This window comes from Desmodus rotundus, chromosome 1 (genome assembly GCF_022682495.2).
Source record: "Desmodus rotundus isolate HL8 chromosome 1, HLdesRot8A.1, whole genome shotgun sequence".
NCBI lineage: Eukaryota > Metazoa > Chordata > Mammalia > Chiroptera > Phyllostomidae > Desmodus > Desmodus rotundus.
Genome location: NC_071387.1, coordinates 11,056,735 through 11,078,722, shown reverse-complemented (window position 1 = coordinate 11,078,722; position 21,988 = coordinate 11,056,735). Strand labels below are relative to the sequence as shown.

The 21,988-nt window shown below is 37.5% G+C and overlaps 1 protein-coding gene across 1 annotated transcript; it reads right to left on the bottom strand.

The window, feature by feature from the left end:
* Positions 1 to 2,526: 2,526 nt before the first annotated feature.
* Positions 2,527 to 21,684, bottom strand: LOC112306511 (N-acetyllactosaminide alpha-1,3-galactosyltransferase-like 1). The gene is given in 5 exon segments (XM_071219933.1): positions 2,527 to 2,880; positions 2,882 to 3,212; positions 3,642 to 3,779; positions 10,045 to 10,092; positions 21,560 to 21,684. Coding segments are annotated over 5 exon segments (996 nt in total).
* Positions 21,685 to 21,988: the final 304 nt, after the last annotated feature.

The window sequence follows — 21,988 nt, the reverse complement described above, 5'->3', positions numbered from 1 at the left end:
GTCTCTGCTGGGCTGCCTCTTTCTTGGGCCTTCAGCCAGAAAGACCTGACTTTTCCTAGAGATTTTTTTTTTGCCTACGCCTTTTGATGGTTTTGAGTTGTAGGCCTCTCCTGTGCCTAGTCTGGGATATACAGGAGAAAAAGAAATCCCAGGAAACTCACCTCCATGCTTTCCCTCAAGTACTAAGGTCTCTAGCCAGGCTGCCTTTCTCTTTCCACTTTTCAGAGTCCTTTTATGGTCGTGTCTAATTATGTCCTGGATTCTTACTTGTACTTACAGGGGAGTAACGGGGAAAAGTGAGTCTATGTCATCTTGTCTGGGACCAGAAATCTCAAAAGAGCAGGCTGTTTTATTTTATACATCTTTCCTCAGTCCATCTCTCTCCCTATATTTTGCTATAAATAACAAGACGAAAGCTTGGAAGCTTCCTTATCTCCATAAGGAAGATACATGCCCTCTTTTCCACTAACCAGAGGAGGCAATGTTGTCACGCCTTCTGTCATTACATAACAAAGCTTCCCTTCCTCCAGTTTTCAATAACATGTTCCTTCCTTTTTAGCAGCTCCCTCAAAGTCCAGACGTCTACTAACAGTCTGTTCAAAGAAATTTAGGCTTTCTCTACCCCGCTTCAAAAAATCTTTCCAGTTTCCATCCACTTACTGCTTACTTCCAAAACCATTCCCACTGTTTTAGGTATATTTTATGGCATCGTCTCACTTTCAGGTGTGAAATCTGTATTAGTTATTTATTGCTGCCTAAGAAATTATCCTAAAACTTAGTAGTATGAAACAATGCACGTTAATTATCTGACAGTTTCTGTGGGTTGGGAATACGGGCAGAGCTTAGCTGGGTCTTCTGCAATACTTGTGGTTCTCTCACAAGGCTGAAATCAAGGCGCTGACTGGAGATGAGGTCTCATCTGAAGACTCAGCCGGGGAAAGATCTGCTTCCAAGGTCACTGGCGTGGTTGTTGGCAGTACTTAGTTCCTTGAGAGCTGTTGCTCTGAGGGGATTCAGGTCCTTTCTGTCTGTGGGCTGGTCACTGCCCTTGGTTCCTTGCTATGAGGGCCTCTCCAACATTTCAACTCGCTTCAGCAAAAGCAGCAAGAAAGAGAGTCTGCTAGTAAAACAGAAGTCACAATCTTATGTATCCTCATGATGAGAGTGACTTCCCATCACCTTTGTCATATTCTGTTAGTTGGAAGCAAGTCACTACATTAAGCTCACGTCCGAAGTGGTGGGGGGAGGGATGTGCAGCTGACACAAGGACGTGAATACCAGGGTAGGTGGTGGTTGGCAGCCGTTGTAAGGTCTGCCTGCCAGTCATTTATCAATATCCCTACTTTTCAGTGCTTTGATAGCCAATGATACTTAACTTTTACAGAATGCGTACTAAGCCTAAGTATTTCTTCCATGAAGGAGTATTTAAATAATAACTTATTGTGACTTCAAACTCTCTACTTCTTATGATATGCTATAATTCATCACTAATTTATGGAAACATAGTTGATATGACTACATAAAGATTCTCATAGAGGTGATTACTCCCTTTCCTGAACCACCATGATTGTTTAGCCATATTTTCCTTATGGGTTTAAGCAGTTTTAAACTTGCAAAAGAGATATTTATAAATAGTTTTATTTCTCTTGGTAGACTGTAGGCTGCTTGAGGTCAAATTCTGTATATTTTAAAACATTCTTCTATCCCTGACTGCACCTAGAAGAATATATTTATCATAAAGTTCAGTAGATATCTATTTTTTAAAAGATTTTATTTTTTAGAGAGAGAAGGAGGAAGGGAGAAAGGGGGGAGAAACATCAATTGGTTGCATCTCACACACAACCCAAGCAGGGTCCTGGCCTGCAGCCTAGGCATGTGCCCTGTCAGGGAATCAAACCTGCAACCTTTCCGTTCACAGGTCAGCATTCAACCCACTGAGCCACACCAGCCAGGATGATGTCTATTTAAAAAAAATAAAATTCCTGTAGCATTAAAAAAAATGAATTCACTATCTTCGTAACAGTAAAAGTAAGGTACAGAGTTGGTAGAATGTCTCTAGTTCACCTTAGTTCAATCAGATACTAGTTCAAATGCAAATTGAGGATATTAATCCCAAGTAGTATTTATCACAACACTGGAAAACAGAGTAAATATTTGATGAGTGAACTGATGAATATTTATCTTTACCCTTACATCTATCCCACATTTTGTGGTTATCTGTCTATCTGTATTTTCTGCACTAGAAGCTGGGTGTATTTCCTCATAAAACATTCATTTTGCACCTCCAAAAATATTTCCACATTATTTAAAATACATAGATAATAACATTACTGTACACTAACATTTAATTGTCCATTTATCCAGCATAGGTAGATTTAGATGCTTCAAAAATACAAGGAGAAAAACAACTTATTTTGAAAGATCACACATTTTTGTAAGTTTCTAAAACACTCAAAAATTTAATGTTTTATCTTTAAGTACTCATTGTGATCACTTATTAACCCATAAATCTAATAATACTAACCATCAAATCCCTTTCGACTGCCATGCTATCTTAATATGTTTAATCTGTGGGGGAGTTCTAAAAGTTGGATCCCAATTATATTCTGGTGATAACAACTTAGTGGGCTTATTGATAAAAAAATACTTGTTTAGGTGACGTTCATATGTGCTGATAAGTTCGTTTTCTATGTCATCAATTACTCCTTTTTGATATTCTACAGTGAAGGTCAAAACCTCATAGGGTGTACCACCAAAAATGGCACTATGATAATAGAAATCTCCCTTTCCAAAAGGGATGAAAGCTGCTGATTTAGATCTTCTTTCACAAGGGAAATTTTTAACATTTTTAAAATGCCACCATTTTCATGCCACCAAATCCAGCATGAAGTTGAGCTACAGATTTGCCCAGGGTTTCCACTCCAAATTCATGCTTGAAGATCTGACTTACATTCATACTGAAGAGAAAGTCAACTTCATGCTGGATGTATTTTATGATGCACATATTTAAATTCTTCATGCATATAACATTAAAGTCTTCCCACATCTTATCTTTTAATACAGTCAACAGTTTAAATGTTCGAAGGGGACCTAGCTCTATGGGAGGTAACCTGGAGAAGTCATCCATCAAGATGTAAAAGATAACATTGTGGCCAATCATAAAGTGCTCATTAGCAGATTGGATGAATTGTTTCAGGTGCTGTCCTGTAAACCTGTGAAACATGAAAAGAAAAACAAACAGGAAAAACTTATTTTGCTAAAAATTATCCGGAGAACACATGTCATTTAAACATTCTGTCTAACATATTTGTCATTGTAGGTGAGGGTAGAGAAGGTGGGTCTTTATCTTTATTGGTTAGTGAAAGAGAATGTAGTGATTTGGGGGCCTGGGAAGAACCATAAAGCTCACTGTGAAGAAAGAAAAAGAGAGCTAAATGAATATTAATGAAAAGATTCCCAAGTAATGTTAAAGACTTAGCCACAGCTGGAGAAAATAACTATGATAGACAAATAAACATACAGGTCAGCCAGAAATAATGATTAGGGTTAATTATGAGTAGCTCTTTGAGTGTAGAAAGTCCTTGGGTGTTTATCTACAATAAACTTTTACAAAATAAAAAAAGGCTATTAGTAACACCTACTTTCCAGTAGCCCAAACAACCAAGCCTATGGTAATGTTCAGCCTTTTATAATATTTTTCCAGGACCTGTCTATTGTAAGTTTCTTCCCATATGACTGGAGCAAGCCAGTTAGTTGTTGTTATTACATCAGGACGTTTTCTGTTGAGCAAACAAGAAACAAAGTAATCAGATGCCACTTAATTATGACAGCAGAAGTTGTTGTCCAAGTGAATATGCTAATTACTATAAAGTACTTTCTATGTGCCAGGCACAGCTATTGAGTGCTTTACATTTAACCCTTGCATGTCCTATAATGTAGGTGCTATTATTATCCTATTTTTCTTATGAGGAAACAAGCACAGATTGGTTGAATAGATTGCTTAGCATCACACAGCTAATAAATGGCAGAGTCAGGAGTTAAGATCAGCCGGATGGACTTCAGAATTTATGCTTTAGTCATGGCACCACATTGCCTTTGGAGCCCAGGGAGTTTTTTCCTTTGAGTTCTGACTGCAGCTTAAATTTAAGTAGCCCAGGGTTTGAACATTTCTCTGATAACTGGCTGACGCAGACAGCACTACTGCCTCCTTATGTCTTCTTTACCACCCCCTTCTCCTTTTTCTTTTCCTCCCTCCTTTTTTCCTAGAAGCTCTAGAGAACTCCCTTTTCACGTTTTCCCTAATGCTTTAGGCCCATCAATGCAAATGCAAGAAAACAAAATTAGTCCAAAAAGGGAGAATGACATTAGATTTGGTTCTAATAATAACAATAGGACAGCAGAAGTAGCAACATCAGTAGTGATAGTTTTGCTGGAGGCAGAGCATTGAACTAGTAAAACAAATTAAGAACTTCATTTTGGAAGGAAATGCATGCAAAGTCAGAAGCCATTTTGCTCTTGGTGATTGCAGGTTTTCATTACAAATCCAGACCCAGATAAGTGTAGGATTTTGCGACGCTTAATAGTATCGATATATTATCAATAATATATAATAGTTCTTTATTGTCAGGGCATATATTCCAAGACCCCAGTGGATGCCTGGAATTGCAGGTAGTACTGAGCTCTATATGAAGGGGGGACCCCAAACCCTGAATTTATTTATTAAAAAATTGTGTAGTTATTCTTACATGTTAAAACTTCAGTCATGTCCTGAAGCTCATTAGCTCAGTGGATTGAGTGTGGGCCTGCGAAACAAAAGGTCGCTGGTTTGATTCCCATTCAGGGCACATGCCTGGGTTGCAGGCTAGGTCCCCAGTAGGGCGCACGTGAGAGGCAACAACACATTGATGTTTCTCTCCCTCTCCTTCTCCCTCCCTTCCCCTCCCTTTATTAAAAAAGGGCAAACACATTGAAAAAGTCTCCAAAAAAAAAAAAATCACTGAAGCTGAATGCAGCCTCTCACAGCAGCACCAGCTGGTACACCAATACAAGTGGAATACTCACTTAGTGGGGGAAGCCTGTACTACAAGGGGCCTGCCCTCCAGAAGACAATTCCAGGCTTTTTTGAGTCCTTCATCATATTTGACTCACAACTCTTAAACTCTGTCTTAAAACTGGCCAGATGTATCCTTGCCACAGTGATGATGCTTAGAAATTAGGTATGCTACAGATACAAATCAATGTCTACTTGAGAAGATGAAAGGGCGAAGATTGTCCCTCTTTCCTCATTAGATCAGATTAAGGATTCGTTTCCAGAAAAAGTCTCTGAAAGCAGAAGGCAATTAAAAACCTGCCTTTGGAGATTGTTTGATAAATGGAAGAGGAAGCAATTAGAAGATACTGAGAGTCATTAGACTTAAAGGCTGACCAGAAGGCATCCTCTGCAAAGGAGGCTCTCAGAAATCAGGGGGACAAGACGACCCACCCTGTGGATGCCTTGCCTAGCCCCCCTCGATGGCTTAGTGTCTACGTACAAAGTGGCCCTAGCTACTTGGAGTCCAGTGGGGATTGCGCATGTGCCCAATGACATGGACGTCCCTTACTAAGATGGAGCTATTAGTCAGCACTGAGTGCCCACCGTGCCAGCAGCAGAGGCCAACTCTGAGCCTAAATATGTCACCGTTTCCCAGGGGGACCAGCCAGCCAAGTGATGGCTGCCTGATTATATTAGACTCCATAATGAAAAGGGCAGCATCTTTGCCTTGGAGGAATGTTTCACGTTCTGGGTGGGGATTTGCTTTCCCTGCCTTCAAATCTGCCAGGTTTGTCGACTGGCAGAATATCTGATTTATTGCTATTGTATCAAACATAATGTTGCCTCCTGCAGGGTACACATTTCATGGTGAAAGTAGTGTGGTGATTGGCTCACTTCCATAAAGTTTTCTGGTCTGAATATGTGCATCACTGTCCAGAGGCAGCTGGCCTGGTAAAAACTGGAATGGCCAAGAAAAGTCTCAGTTTCAGTGTTAGTTCAGAGATGATTCCTGAAACATTGAGGTACTGTTCTATAGGATACTGTTAATGCTTTGAACCAGTGAACAATGTGAGGTGCCATTTCTTCCAAAACTAAAAGACAAGGTCCACAAAGCAAGATGGATGTGGGATGTTCCTACTCATGATCATATCTAATAACTACCTTATAGAATGTTTAGTTGCCATTGTTGTGACCTTGGGTTCAGTGGGTTTCAAGTTCCTAGTTCTCAATGGAAAAAGTCCTTCCGGTAGCAGGAAGTCCTCCTCCACTTCCTGTCTACCTGGCTTGATCACCATATCACCATAGTTTGTGCCCTTTTCTTTTTTCCTCTGTATTCATGTAATTCTATAGATAACATGTATACAATACACACACACACACACACACATATAAATACACATATATGTCCAGGCTTTTAAAATCCTGTTTAGTTTAAAGTAATGAGATAATGCACACATTTCTGCACCTTGCTTTTCTCACTCAGCACAACCTTGTGGAAATCCTTCCAGATGATCTGTACTAGTTCTTACTCATTCTTTCTAAAGGCTGAGTAATATTTCAAGGTTTTAGACAGTTTGTTTAGCCAGTTCCTTATGATTGGGTGTTCATTTTATTTCTGGGATTATTTTTGTCACTATGAGAAGCGATACAATAAAATTTCTTAATCTTGTATCCTTATGTATCGTTGCTGTTGTTTTTGCCGGATAGTCCCAGGAGTGGGATTGCTGCCCGTATGTTCATTTTAATAGGGGTTACCCAATGACTTTTTAAGTGGCTGTACTACTTCACATTTCCATGAGCATTTTCACTACACTGTCAGACTGTAGCTCTTTAAAAATTCCAGTGTAATGTGTATAACAGCTCATTATTACTTTTTATTACATTTCTCTAATTTTCAGTGAATTTAAGCATCTTTTCATATGCTTGTTGGTTATCTCAATTTGCTTTACTGTGAGTTTCATATTTTCTATTGAATTGTTGATCGTTTCAGCAGTTTGTAGGAGTTCCTTGTGCTTAATTACATCTGTATTACAAACAATTTTTCCCAGGTGATTTTCTCATCTATTAAATTTTGGTTCTTCTTAAACCAAATAAAAGTTTTTAAATTTTCTATAGATCACTATAATAACATAATTAATAAAATATAACTTAAAAATAAATTTTATGTAGTGAAAGGTATCTTCTTAAGTAGCTACTATGTCTCCAGCATTTTAATTAAGATTTCCTGCCCTGGCTGGTGTGGCTCTGTGGGTTGAGTGCTGGCCTTCAAACCAAAGGGTTGCTGGTTCAATTCCTAGTCAGGGCACATGCCTGGGTTGCAGGCCAGGTCCCCAGTGGGGAGCATTTGAGAGGCAACCACACATTGATGTTTCTCTCCCTCTCTCTCTCCCTTCCCCTCTGTCTAAAAATTAACTAAATAATCTTTTTTAAAAAAAAGATTTCCTTCTTACCTAGATTTTACATGTTTTCTAATTGACTTTAAAATAAGATTTATTATTGCTTTACTTTTTACATTTAAGTCTTTAATCTATCGGGAATTTATTTTTATGTGACATAGGATGGGGGCTCCACTTTTTTCCCACTTAGATGGCCAGGAGTACCAATGTCACTTATGAAATAATCCATTCTCCCCTCACTGATTTGTTTAGCCATAAGTATTTGTTTAAATAGAAAATGTCAAGCCCTCCTCCCCAAATGAAGTAAATATGTAATGTGTGCTATTCTGAACAAGGAATTTTGGGAAGCTTCACTTGGGAAGCTTCATATAAGAGCTCTCTCAAGTGGCTGGAGGACTAGGATCAGACCTTTTTCTTTGGGAATTCTCTTTGTAACTCTCCTCACTGATTTCTAAAAGACCACCTTTATTATACATCAATTTTCATACAGTGTATTGTGCTCTAATTCTGGACTTACCTTGCTTATAATATGTTCCACATTGATTTGATCACAATGGTGTTAAGCAAAATTCTCTTATTTTTCACACTTTCTTTGGCTGTTCTGAGATATTCTTTTATATTTACTTGAAAAAACTTACAGTTTTTTTTCTAATTAATAAAAAAAAAAATGAACTTCTTCCCTGATATCCCAATATTGAAGAGGTCATTTTATTTTAAACTAAAAGCCAACATGATGCTTAATAATAAAGCACAAGCCTTCTGATCGAGAATGCCTTCTACCACTATTACATTGTTATGAAAGTGTTATCATTTCCGTTAGACCAAGGGTTTTATGTATTTATTTATTCTACAAATATTGAGCCTCTACTATGTCTAGGCTCTTTTTTAGGCACATTCTAGTGAGGAGAGGCAGATAATAAGTGAACAAACCAGCAAATATATAGCATGTTGGGTGTTTATGAGCACAATGGAGAAAAATAAACTGGATAGGGAAGGAAGGGAGTGGGGGTGCCATTTTATATGGGGCGGGTGGAGTCTTGAGGGGAGTGAGAGAGTGAGCCATTGGCTATTGAAGGATGAATGACCCATGCAGAAAGAACAGAAGGTGCAAAGGCCCTGAGGTGAGAGCATGCGTGGTGTATGCGAGGAACATCAAGGAGGCCGTTGTGATTAGAATGGGGTGAGGTCTGAGATAGATATGAGGTGGCTATTTTATCTATAGTTATTTCTCCCATTTTAAACTCTTTGAACTCCTTGGAAAGCATCTTATAACAGCAGAGGGTCTAAATGTCCATAACAGCAAAAACCTAGAAACAGTTGAAGTGCCCATTAACAGGGCGATGGATGAACAAACTGTGGTATAATTCCAGTCAGTTATTATGCAGCCATCAGAATGGATGATAGTAACATGCAATATTTGGATGACTCTTGGCAATCTAACGATGAAAGGGAAAATAAGTCCCTGAAGATTACATACAGCATGATATGTTCTTTATAAAGTTATGAACAACTGAAATTTAAAAATAAGGCTTTACCAAGAATATATATAGCAGATATATAGTTAAAAAAGAAAGCAAGGAGATGATAAATCAGGATTCCTAGTAGTGGTTGTTCCAGGGCAGAGAGGCCGAGTGGGAGTCTTGGAAAGAACACAAAACTAGATGTTGAAGTTATTGAAGGTGGTGATATTTGTTTCATTAAAAATAAGTAAGCAAGAAAGCACACAAATCAATAATATAAGTAGATTTTGCATGGACTAATGAGATGAATCATGAAGCAAGGGGTATTATTAATGTAATTCTGTATATCTAAGATCTGTTTTAAAAATATAAATATGAAAAGAATTCACCGATGGTGAAATACATATAAAAGATGCTGAAATTCAATAATTACAGAAATGCAAATTGAATTGAGATATTTTAACTAATAGTTTTTCCATTAATAACATGTTTGATACTAAATGTTTATAATAAAATATAAAGATGTAAAACAAATAAAATTTTACTAACATTTACCCCCTGCTGAATGGAAAATAAATGGTGTAATCATTAAAGGGCATTTTAGCAGCCCTTCAATAAAAATTTTAAATGTTTATATCCTCTTAAATTAATGATAGGAATTTATCCCACAGATATATTCACACAACAGTGCACAAAAATATCTGAACAAGGATATTCATTAAAATATTACTTACAATAGCCACCAAATTGCACACAATACAATACCAATAGGGAGTTGCTGAAATAATTACTCTCTATAGCCATAAAATAGGATACTAGATAGCTATTAAAAAGAAAGAGCTTCTCCCCTGAGTGTTAATGCCAAAATCAAGAGAATTCATTAATGGCATTTTGGAGGCTGCTTATAAAGTGATTTTTTTCTTCCCCTAATAAAACTGCGAATGTTAAACCAGATGATAGCTTTCTTATTAAGACCCTTAATTACCTGACTCTTTATGAATAAATCCTAGTTTGGTACATAAGAGTCTTAAAAATAAGAACTCTAAGTCCTGAAGCCTGTCAGGATAGCTACAATTTGATGATAGGGTAAAAAATTTCCCCCATTCAAATTGAGTTATACTATTATTATATTGTGAGCAGAATTTTTTGTTCTTACTTTGGATTAAACCAGTCTGAGAGCCGAGGTTCTTCTGCTTCATGATCCCTGGGTACAAAGAGAAAATCAAGTTAAGAGTAATCCACTCATTCTGCAAATATGTATTGCACCCCTATAACATGACAGGCACTATTGGTGCTGGTTTGGTAACTATGAACCCTTAGGTCAGCTCCTGCCCTCAGGAAGCTAATAAACTAGTAGGAAAGACAAGATTAAGTAGATAATTATAGTACAGAGTAGTAAGGGCTAATAGGGAAAAACAGATCTCCGTGGGAGCATATACATGTAAATGGGGTATCTAACCCAAGTTTGGGGTCTGGGGAAACCAACTGAAAAAGAAATATGTGAACTGGGTCTGGAAGGATAAGGACTAAAGACACAGAAGGTAAAGATGTCATGACCAAAGGCAGGAAGGAAGTGACAGTATGGTTTGGGTTGGGAGGGAACAAATTTTTAAAATTAACAGGAGAAATAATGTATACTTGGAGAAAATGCAGATTTAATTCATTTATCAAACATTAGTAGCTTACTGTGTGATACTCTGTTATGTGTTGAAGAGGCTGAAGTAGGGGCCCAAATGTTCACCTTTGACTTTTATTAGAGAGGAAGGAACCACCCAAGGTTTTGTTGTAAACTTTTAAGTTAATTATTTAATTAGCAAGGTTATGAGGGAATTTCCCTTTTATCAACCAGGGACATTTTGTAAAATAAGAATAACTTTAAGCAACTCCTGCTTCCAGAAAGATGGAATAGCACTGATTTTCCCTATTCTTATCACTAAGCCTAGCTGAAACCCCTGGACATTGTACATAAAGACTCTGAAAGGCGGAGAGAAGGCAGCACAGGTAGACACCTTGGGTCTCAAAAATGGACATGGCAGTTTGTTCCCTGGATTTTCTGCCACATATATCCTAGACTGGGTGTTAGCGAGGCCAGCAGCCCAGGAATGCCAATGGGCAGACAGAAAAAGAGTCCCAAGAAAAGCCTGCTCTTCATAGCTGGAGGACCAGGAAAAGGGCAACCTCGCAAGACAGAAAAGTTGTAAACACTACTGACTATAGTCCAGCCCAATGTCACAGAACAACCGTGGCCCCACGCCCATCCCTCTAGAAATGGCCACGTGGAGAGCTTAGCTTTCCATCTTCTACAGACTGTAATGAGGTTCCCTCACCTCCTCACTCATGTGGAGTTAGAGGAGGCTAGCGGGGGTTAATGCTTCCACCACTGCTCAGCGCTCGTGGCCATCCTCCTGCAGTCCTTGTCAGTGGAGACGGTGTGGGCAGCCTGAACTCCCATCCCCGCTGTTGTAACAAGGAGCCCTCCCCACCAGGTTTCAGTGGAGACAGAGGTGAGCACCTGAAGTTTGACCCCCTCAACGGACCGGACTGAGTAGGTGCCACCCATGCCCAGCTTGAGCAGTGTAAGAGGATGCCTGTTAAAACACAGGTTTAAATAAGATGTGGTCTCCTAATACCCAAACTGTCCAAGTTTCAATAAAAAAATCACTCATTTTACCAAGAATCAGAAAGGTCTCATACCAAGAATCAAGGAGATCCCTGAACGAGAAAGGACTATCTGCAGATGTCACGGTCACACAGATGTTAGAAATACCTGAGAAGGACTTTAAAGCAGCCATTGTAAAAAGGCTTCAGCGAGCAATTCCAAACACTTGAAACAAATGAAAAAATAGAAAGTGACAGCAAAGAAATAGAAAGTCTAATCAGAGGTGTAGATGGCACAAAGAAGAACCAAAAATAAATTTTAGAACTTAAAAGTACAACAATGAAAATAAAAACTCAGTGAATAAGCTTAACAGCATAATGGAGAGGATGGAGGGGGAAAATCGGCAAACTTAGAAATAGAATAATAGAAATCACTCAATCTGAACAACAGAGAGAAAAGGAAGGAAGAAATGAACAGAGCTTCAGGGGAATGTGGGCCTATAACAAAAGATTTAACATTCAAGCACTTGGACTACCAGAAGGAGAAAAAAAAGGATGGGGCTGAAAAAGTGTTTTAAAAAATGGCAGAATATTCCCCAAAATTTGATGAAAGACATAAACATAGAGATTTAAGAAACTGAGTGAACCCCAAACAGGATAAACTTAAAGAAATCCAGGATAAAACACATGGTAGTCAAATTTCTGAGAGCTAAAGGTGAAAAAAATCTTGAAAGCAGAGAAAAATGATTCACCTATAGGGAAAAATACTTGATGGAAAGTGGGTTTCTCATCAGAAATCATGGACCCAAAAGGAAGTAGAACAATATTTTCCAGGTGCTATAACAAAAGAACTGTCAACCAAAATGTCCCTCAGCAGGTGAATGGTTAAACAAACTTTGGTACATCCCTTCATGGGATGTTACACAGCAGTAAAAAGAAATGACCTATTGACATACATGGCAGCATGGCTGGATCTCAAGGGCATTATGCTGAGTGAAAAAAGCTTATCTCAATAGGTTATATACTGTATTGGCTTGGCCAAAACCTCCAAGACACCTTTTTCATTTTCACCAATAACTTTATTGATTTGGATATTTTGAGTATGTTGCATATCTCCTGCTATTGGCTTCCAGTGGTAGAGGCCAGGGGTGCTGCTAAACATCTTCCAATGCATGAGACAGCCCCACAACAAAGAATCATTTGGCCAAAATGTCAATTGTACCAAGAAACTTCGCACACCACTTTTGATATGGTCAATCAGTCACAGCAACTTCTCCATAATTTTTTTGTGTGTTTTAGTTGCATTTTTATCTTTCTTGAGTAAAGCATAATACACCAAAAATGTTGCATATTTTCTTCTACTTTTAATATTAAAATGGCAGTGCAAAAATTCACCAATTTTGGCAAGTTTCTTTAATGCATGCTGATATGACAGCTGTCACAATACAATCTAACAAAATCGTTTTGAATGAAGTTAACAACTAAGCCCTACTAGAGCCATCCTGCAGAAAAAACTAAATGCACTTTTTGGCCGACCCAATATGATTCCATTTATAAACTTTGTCAAAGTGCCAAAATTATAGAGATACAAATAGATTAGTGGTACTAGGGAGAGCGAGGGAAAAGGGTTGGTGTGAGTATAAATGGTAGCTCAGAGGAGGTCTTTGTGTTGAAGGAATAGTTTGTATCTTGATTGCTGTGGTGTTTACACGAATCTACACATGTGATAAAATGTTATATAACTTTACATTGTTTTAACATAACGATTTCCTGTTTTGGTATTGTACCATAGTTATGTAAGATGTAACACTGGGGAAAATTGGGTGAAAGTTATACATGACTTTGTACTATCTTTGCAACTTCCTGAGAATCTGTATTTCAAATCAAATGTTTTTTAAAACCTTTAAAAGTGCATCCCTTTTTGACATTTCAGAGGTTTTTTTAGCCAAAGATATTTCATTACAGGATTCCCAGGCCTCACATTCATTCAAAATCAAAATCGTCCACAGGGTGGAGGGGGACTAAGGGGAGAAAAAAATGGGTCAACTGTAATAGCATAACCAATAAAATATACTTTAAAACAAACAAATAACAAAAGAAAACATGGAAATCGTCCATGCTGAACTTCATTAAAAATATACAGGGACAAATGAAGAATTTTTTCAAAGTTCATTTTTTCAATGGTTGATTTGACTAATTTCTCCAGTCCTACAGGACGGTCAGTAGCAGAAAACATGGTTGACTAATGAGGACTATCAATCTGAAATAAATATCCTATCATCCTGGACAGAGATATTTCAACTGTAGCAAATGTCAAACACTTGTTTGGTATAAGCAGGTGAGTGTGTCAAGTGAGCCAACTTTGGAGATGTACACATCCACACTCACACACATGTGTTCATGCATGGTAGAGTATTTCTGAACTGATCCCCAAGAAATCTGCCAGTGGCCGCCTCTAGAGAGTTTAGTCCAGTGTTCTGCCCTTTCTGACTGCCAAACTTTAGAGCCCCCTTGACTCCAGGCTGTTTGCCCTCAATGCAGTTTGTAAAATATTTATGAAACCCAGATTCTTACCAGCAGAGACTTATCTTCTGTAGCTGCGTCTTTATTCTTTATAAAAATGAAAAAAATGCATTTAGTGTGATATTTGGACAAATCCCTATTGCAGTTAGAATAACAGAAAATCTCGAATTCAGATCTCTTCATTTACTCACTTGTTAGGCAGATTATTACTAAACTCCTACTATGTGCCAGCCATAATGCTACGGTTGTGCACGCATGGCACCCTGTTCTGACATGACATTGGCTTTTTTTCGATTATGGGACAGTACCCCAGACGGCAAATAACATATAGAACATGATATCAAAGCAACGGGGTTAATTTTAAAAGTCATTAGCTCCCACAATATTGCTAATTTTCAAATAGCATTCAGTAACAATGCATTGCTTTTTTTTTTTTTTTTTTAAGACTATAAGGAGGAAGGCATGGTTTCTTATTTAGGTAAGAAATTTTAGAAGGCTAACAAATTTGTTCCCCAGTACAGCTGTGTTTCTACAGCAGGTTACTTTGAGTCTTTTTCCTATTAGATGGAACTTTTATGTAGCCTAAAGTATATCTAAATTGGCCCCCCAACACTCTCTGTCCTGTTATCTTGCCTTATTTCTTTCTTCATGGCATGATTATATAAAATACAATGCTCCTGACATTATAGTATATGTATTTCTTTGCTTCTTGTCCATCTTTTCCACCTAGAATATAAAGTTTCCTAAGAGAAGTCAGTTTGTGTGGGTTATTACTGTGTTCCCAGCACCTAGAACAGGGCCTGGTACCAAGAAGGTGCTTGAGAAATATTTGTTGAATATTGAAAAATGAAAGAATTAGTATATTTATGATCTCATTTGTTCCCAAAGAGGAGATAATTTTTTAGATTAATTAAGGGAGTGTTTATTAATACTTTTTAGATGAAACTCAGTATTTTAGATCAACTCTGGCAATCACTAAAGATAATGATTCTTTATATTCTTTATAAAGATAATAAATTCCTTATTTTTACTGGAAATGATGCTTGATCAGTGTCAGTGATACAGCAAATGAAATCAATAACAGTATTTTCCTTTTACAATTCATTCTCTGCTAGAAACAAAAGGAGAAAAGAGGTTTTTTTTTAGAAGGTAAAAAACCACTTCCTTGCCATCTTCTAATAACAAATTAATTTATGGAAATTTGGCCACCAACCCAAGTGTTTTATTCTAGGATGCTCAGCCTTAGAGAGAAGGCAGACTGGAGTTAGGGGAACCACCTAGCTTGTTTGAAGTGCCTATAAAGTCTCCCTTAGGATGCCATCCAGTCCTTTTTAGATGAGGTGCAAAGCATCAGTGACATTCATTTTGTGTTCCTTTATCAAAGTCCACTATGATTGATTTTATAAAGGAAATTAAAAAAAAAGTTCTGCTTCATTTGTGCTTCTGTAAAAATAAAAAAGATACTTATGAAAACATCCTTATGCACTGGGGTGTATTCTTTCCCAAAGTTACTGTTTATATATATATTTCCCCACAGAGATATTGACTAATAATTTATTCAAAGACTATAGGAGTAGTAGCCTAAAAATATATGAGCTGTCTTAAAGGTATATCCTTGTAAACAGTGATTAAAAGTCTAAATTAAAGGCATTGAGCTCTAAAATGGAATATTTGGCTCCAGCCAATGCACCTTGTGTTGAAGGTATTAGGATTTCTGTTTACAAGTAGGCATCATCCAAGAACAGGTCCTGCTTTTGGATTATGTATTGGAGTAAACTGAGGTCTCTGATACCTACTTTTAGAACACTTATAATTAATGAGAAAGGTGTTTTAGATATATACCTTCCAATATGGTGACCACTAGCAGTACATGACTTAGTGAATACTTGAAATGTTGCTATTTCAAACTGTGGAGTTTGAAGACTCAGCATGAAAAAAAAGTAAGATATTTCATTAATATTGTTTATATTTACTACACGTTGAAATAAAATTTTGGATACAGTGGGTTAAATGAAATACATTACTAAAATGAATGTCATCTGTCCCAGACAAGAAAAAGCTAAAGTTGTTAAATACCACCAAACCAGTATTACAAGAAATCTTTTTAAAGACATTTCTTAGCCCTGGCTGGTGTGGCTCAGTGGATTGAGCATTGGCCTGCAAACCACAGAGTTGTGGGTTTGATTCCCCATCAGGGCACAAGCCTGGGTTGCAGGCCGGGTCTCCCAGTGCGGGGGGGTGCAAGAGGCAACCACACATTGATATTTCTCTTTCTCTGTTTCTCCCGTCTAAAAATAAATAAATAAAATCTTTAAAAAAAATAAAAAGACATTAAGAAGAAGAGCCCTGGCATGTGTGGCTCAGTTGGTTGGAGCATCATCCTGTAACCAAAAGGTTGTGGGCTTGATACCCCATCAGGGCACATGCCCAGGTTGCAGGTTCCATCCCCAGTCTGGGTGCATAAGGGTGGCAATTGATTGATGTTTCTCTCTTCCATCAGTGTTTCTCTTTCTCCCTTCCTCTCTAAAAAGCAAAGAAAAAAATGTGCTCAGTGGATGTAAAAAAAAAAGAAAAAAGAAAAAAAATATCAATAATAAAATTGCAGTAACTCCATACCTATCAATAATTGCTTTAAATGTAAATGGATTAAATGCTCCAAGACCCACTTCAGATTGAAAGACACACAGTCTGAAAGTAAAGGTATGGAAAAAGATATTTCATGCAAATGGAAATGAAAAAAAAGGTGGAGTTGCTTCCATATCTTGGCTATTGTAAACAATGGACGTTTTGATGGTTGCCCTATGGGGGTGTGGGGGTGGGTGAAAAAGGTGAAGGGGTTAAGCAGCACAAATCAGTAGTTACAAAACAGGGATATAAAGTACAGCATAGGGAATATAGTCAATAATGTTGTCACAGCTATGGTGTGAGATGAGTACTAGATTTATTGGGGTGATCACTTCCTAAGTTATGTAAATGTCTAATCACTGGAATGTACAACTGAAACTAAAGTAATATTGTACATTAACTGTGACTGAAAAAATAAAAAATACTAAAAATATAAAAAGGGGGGAGAAAAAAAGCCTGGGTAGTAATACTTATATCAGACAAAATAGACTTTAAAACAAAGACTATAACCAGAAATAAGGAAGAATTTTTCATGTACAATAGCCAAGATATGGAGCAACCCAAGTGCCCTTTGAGACCCATTGGATGAGAAGATGTGGTGCACGCGTGCGGGTCGGGTACCACTCAGCCGTTTGCAACAACACAGGTGAACCTCGGTAGTATCATGCTAACGGAAATAAGTCAGACGGAGAAAACAAATACCGTATGATTATACTCACATGTGGAACCTAAGAACCAAAATAAATAATCAGAACAAACCCATAGATACAGAGAACAAACTGATTGTTGCCAGATATGAGGGGAGTTGGGCTGGGTGGAAAAGGTGAACAGACGAAGGAAGTACAAATTGTCAGTTACAAAATAATCATGGGGATGTAAAGTACAGCATCAGGAATATAGTAGATAATGTTATAATAAATATGCATGGGGCCGGGCGGGTGCTAAAGTAATTGGGGAGAGCACTTCAAAAGTTATATAAATGTCTAACCACTATTCTGTACATGTGAAACTAATGTGATGTTGAATGTCAACTGTAACTGAAAATCTTAAAAAGAATTTTAAAAATAAGCACATTTTAAGCTGAAATAAACTATGTAATTTGAAATTCAAAAAACAGAATGGTCAGCTGTTTCTTTTTATACTTTTGCAATGGGGTTACTAGAATATTTAAAGTCACAAATGTGACTTGTAGTATATTCCTTTAGACAGCTCTTCTCTAGATAATACCAGACCGGGAGGGCTTCAGCTGGGCATAATTTTAGCGTCCACAATGTAAAATGACCAACTTTTAAATGCAAGAACATTAGAAATCCCCTGTGAATGAGGCAAGATTCCATTTAACCAGATTGCTTCTGACAATATGTCCTCAGTGACATTATTCTTAAAGGCCAGAAATATGTTTATGTGTCACCTACCTTGTACCATACACTTTGAAGGCCAAGGTTTGAGGATGAGCCCTCCTATGATTTCACCAGGTCACCTGAACTTTCATATAGTCTCGTCCTAAGAGCCTTACCTTTAGTTTTTGTCTTAGAATGTTTTCTGAGCATTAAATTTTTGGGTCTTCAGAAAAATATATAAAAAGATATTATCTAATACTCTCCTTGTGTTCGAATCTTCTGCTAATGGTGATGTCACCAAACTCTTGGTGATGAAAGCATTAGAAAGTCATAATGATACATTTGGTAGCAAGTTCTTCTCATTGTTACTAGATGGTAGAACTTTGTCTCATTTGAAAAAGTAAAGGATTTTAAATATCTTGCTTTTAGGGTGTTGCTGTTGTACTTTCTTACCTTTCTCAATTACTGATTTTTACTTATGGAAGTTTGTTGTGAATGGTGTGCTGATGTGTGTATGTGTGTGTATGAATGACACAAAAGTGAAGCTTTTTTCCTTCATCCTCTGTTAGGCATTGTCCAATTACCCAAGGTAAATCTAATCCCTTCTTATGTTTTCTTAGAATGTTTTTAAAATACTTATTTTCTGATTATAGAAGTAACACATTTCCACGTTATTAAATTTGTCATGTGCATAAAAGCTCAAAGAAGAAAATGATACTCAAATCATCATAAAAAGAATGAAATCTAGGAAGCTAGCAACTGAAATCCAAAGAAGTTCAATTTATCAACATCTCTTTTCCGGTTAGTGCTTTTGTGTCATGTTTCTGAAATCTTTGCCTCCTCAAGGTAGTGAAAATCTGCATTTTATTTCAGTAGCTTTACTGTTTGATCTTTCACATTTATGCCTATTATCCATCTGAATTAATTTTTTAGTATGGTGTGATACAGGGCTGTTTTGTGTCAGTCTCAGCCTATTGATAGTGATGCGATAGCCTAGGAATCCCTGGAGCCATTTACCTGGGCTCCTACTACTTGTGGTGAGACCCCACCTCCCTCGCAAACATTTCCATAGCAACGGTGCAGCTGACCCAGCACTGTGGTTCTTATTATGATTGCAAGATGCACCCCAGAACAGCCATCAGGGAACTTTGTAAAAACAAGGGTCACAAGTCCTGTAGGGTACACAGTGTGCCCAGGACGACTAGACAGGGAAGCAGGGGGGAGGGGAGAGAGCAAACTCAGACCTGGGATTCAGCCTTTGTTGGGGTAGCAGGGGTGTCCAACTTTTTGGCATCTCTGGGCCACATTGGAAGAAGAATTGTCTTGGGCCACATATTAAATACACAAACACTAACGAAAACTGAGAGCAAAAAAAAGGTTTTAAGTAAATTTACGATTTTGTGTTGGGCCACAGTCATAGCCATCCTGGGTCTCATGCAGCCCACGGCCCTTGGGTTGGACACCCCTGGTAGAGGATGGGGTGCCTGGGGTTTCACACATTTACTTTTTACTAGCAAATTTAAAACGTAAGAGTGGAAATTAAAGTGTGGGAAGGAAAAAGTGGGATTATTCAAGGGGTCAGTTACCAAAGTTCCCCAGGGCTTTCTAAAAGGGAAATTTCATGGATGAGGCAGCTGGCTCTTTATCCAGCTGTTTAGCTACTATCCAAGGCACAGATGGCAGTGTGCTTATGTCTGAAAAGGGTGCCCCAGCAACCAAAAGCTTAATGTCAGACATTCATAATCAAAGAAGCTTATGGTCAGGCACTAAACTACAGTGGAAAACTTAATTTTTTTTAATTAAAAAAAATTGTTCTATTTTGGAATGTCACTAGATTTACTGGAAGATGCAAATATATTACAGAAGTCTCCCATATAAACTTTACTCACCTTCTCCTAATGTTAATATTTTATAAAACCATGGTACATTTTTCAAAACTAGGAGATTATCGGTGGTAAAATACTATTAACTAAGCCACAGATTTATTTGGGTTTCACCAGTATTTACCCCAATGGCCTTTTTTTAGTTTCCAGGATTAATCCAGGACACACATTGCATTTAGTCCTTATGTCTCCTTAATCTCCTCTAACCTGTGTCAGTTTCACCCCTCGTTCATGACCATGACCATTTCAAAGAGTCCTGATCAGGTTGTAGCATGGCCATCAATTCGGGGTTGTTTCTGATTATTTCTTAGTTAAAGTTAATTTTAATAGAGTCACATTTATCAGCCTTCCCCTTTGTTAATATTTTCTGTGTCTTTTAAAAAAATACATTTATTTATTTTAGAGAGAGGAAGGGGCAGGGGGAAGAGAGAGAGAGAGAAACCATGATGTGAGAGAAACATCAATTGGTAGCCTCCTGTACATGCCCTGATCGGGGATTGAATCCAGAGTCTAGGTACGCACCCTGCACCCTGACTGGGAATCGAGCCGCCAACTTTTTGGTATGTGGGGCAATACTCCAACCAACAGCGCCACACCAGCAGGAGCAATTTTCTGTGTCTTAATTAAGAAGTCCTTTTCTGTTCTAAGTTTATGAAGATAAACTATAGTTCTCCTTTAACTTCTGGTCTTTGAACTACCTGCAACTTAATGTTTGTATATACTTGTGTATGGTATGCTATAGAGGTACAATTTTAATTTTCCCGTGGTGGCATCAACTTTCTGCAGCACCATTTATGGAAGTCTTTCCCTGCAGATGTACAATGTCATTGCCAGTACGTATTTCTTCTTTCCCTCTTTCCTTCCTTTGTTCCTTCCTTTCTCTCTCCTCCTTCTTTCTCTTTCTCCCTCCCTCCCTTCTTTTCTCTGTCTATATTTTTTCTTAATAAAGAATAAATTAATATCAATACTTAATAACAGGTTACTATAAACTTTATAATTTTAATTAATAATAGATACATTGTTCAACTTAATACCTTCTTGCACTTTTTTTGTATGATTTTGCTATCAGGGCAGCACTTGCTTCATAAAATGAACTGGGAAATGTTCCCTCTTTGTCTATTTTTTGTAAGAGATTGTGTAGCATTGATGTTAATTCTTCTTTAAATATTTTGTAGAATTCTCCCATGAAACCATCTGGGCTTGGAGACTTTGCGAGTTTTTAAAATTATGTATTCTATTTTCTCAATAGCTGTCAGGCTATTCAAATGATCTATTTCATGTTGGTTGAGTTATGGTGGTTTATGGTTTTCAAGGTTCATTTTATCTAAGTTGTCAAATGTATGTGTGTAGAGTGTTTTATAGTATTCCCTGGTCATCCTTTTGATATCTGAAGGTCTGAGGTAATATACCCTGTTCCTTTCCTGTTATTGGTAATTTGTATCATTTCTTTTCTTTGCCAGACTTCCTGGACAATTGCGAATTTTATTTTATTCCAAGAACCAGCTACTCATTTCACTGATTTTTCTCTATTACTTTTCTGTTTTCAATTTCATGGGTTTCTGTTCTTTATCATTTCCTTACTCCTTCTTGCTTTGGCCTCATTTTGCTCTACTTTTTCTAGATTCTCAAGGTGGAATTATTGATAATATCTCATTTTCTACAATAAAAAGCCTGGATGTAAAGGACATTTGGTATTTCCTACCTTCCCACAGCAAACACAGTCAGCCCCACAGTAATTTTATGATTTGCATAATACTTTTCCAATACTTCTTCTTTGTAAGTGTCATGCCACACAACCGGAGCTGACCAGTGGGTAGTCGCATTCATGGATGTTCTATAAGAAAGACATAAGAATTACAAACAAAATACCTTTAAAAAATTGCAGTAGATAGGACTTATGTATAAGTCTTGCCTGATTGCAGCATTCCCTTACTCTTAACCATAAGCCTTAATGGTTATAACTGGAGAAACAGCTTATCAGAAATGGCCAGGTCATTACAAAAGGATACTTACAGATTTGTTACACAGTGATTCCAAGACCTTTGAGGACACATAAGTCTAAAGTAACTATTTGTCTTATATTTGGACAAAATATCTTGGTCCTAGGCTTTTTGACATTGATTATTTTCAG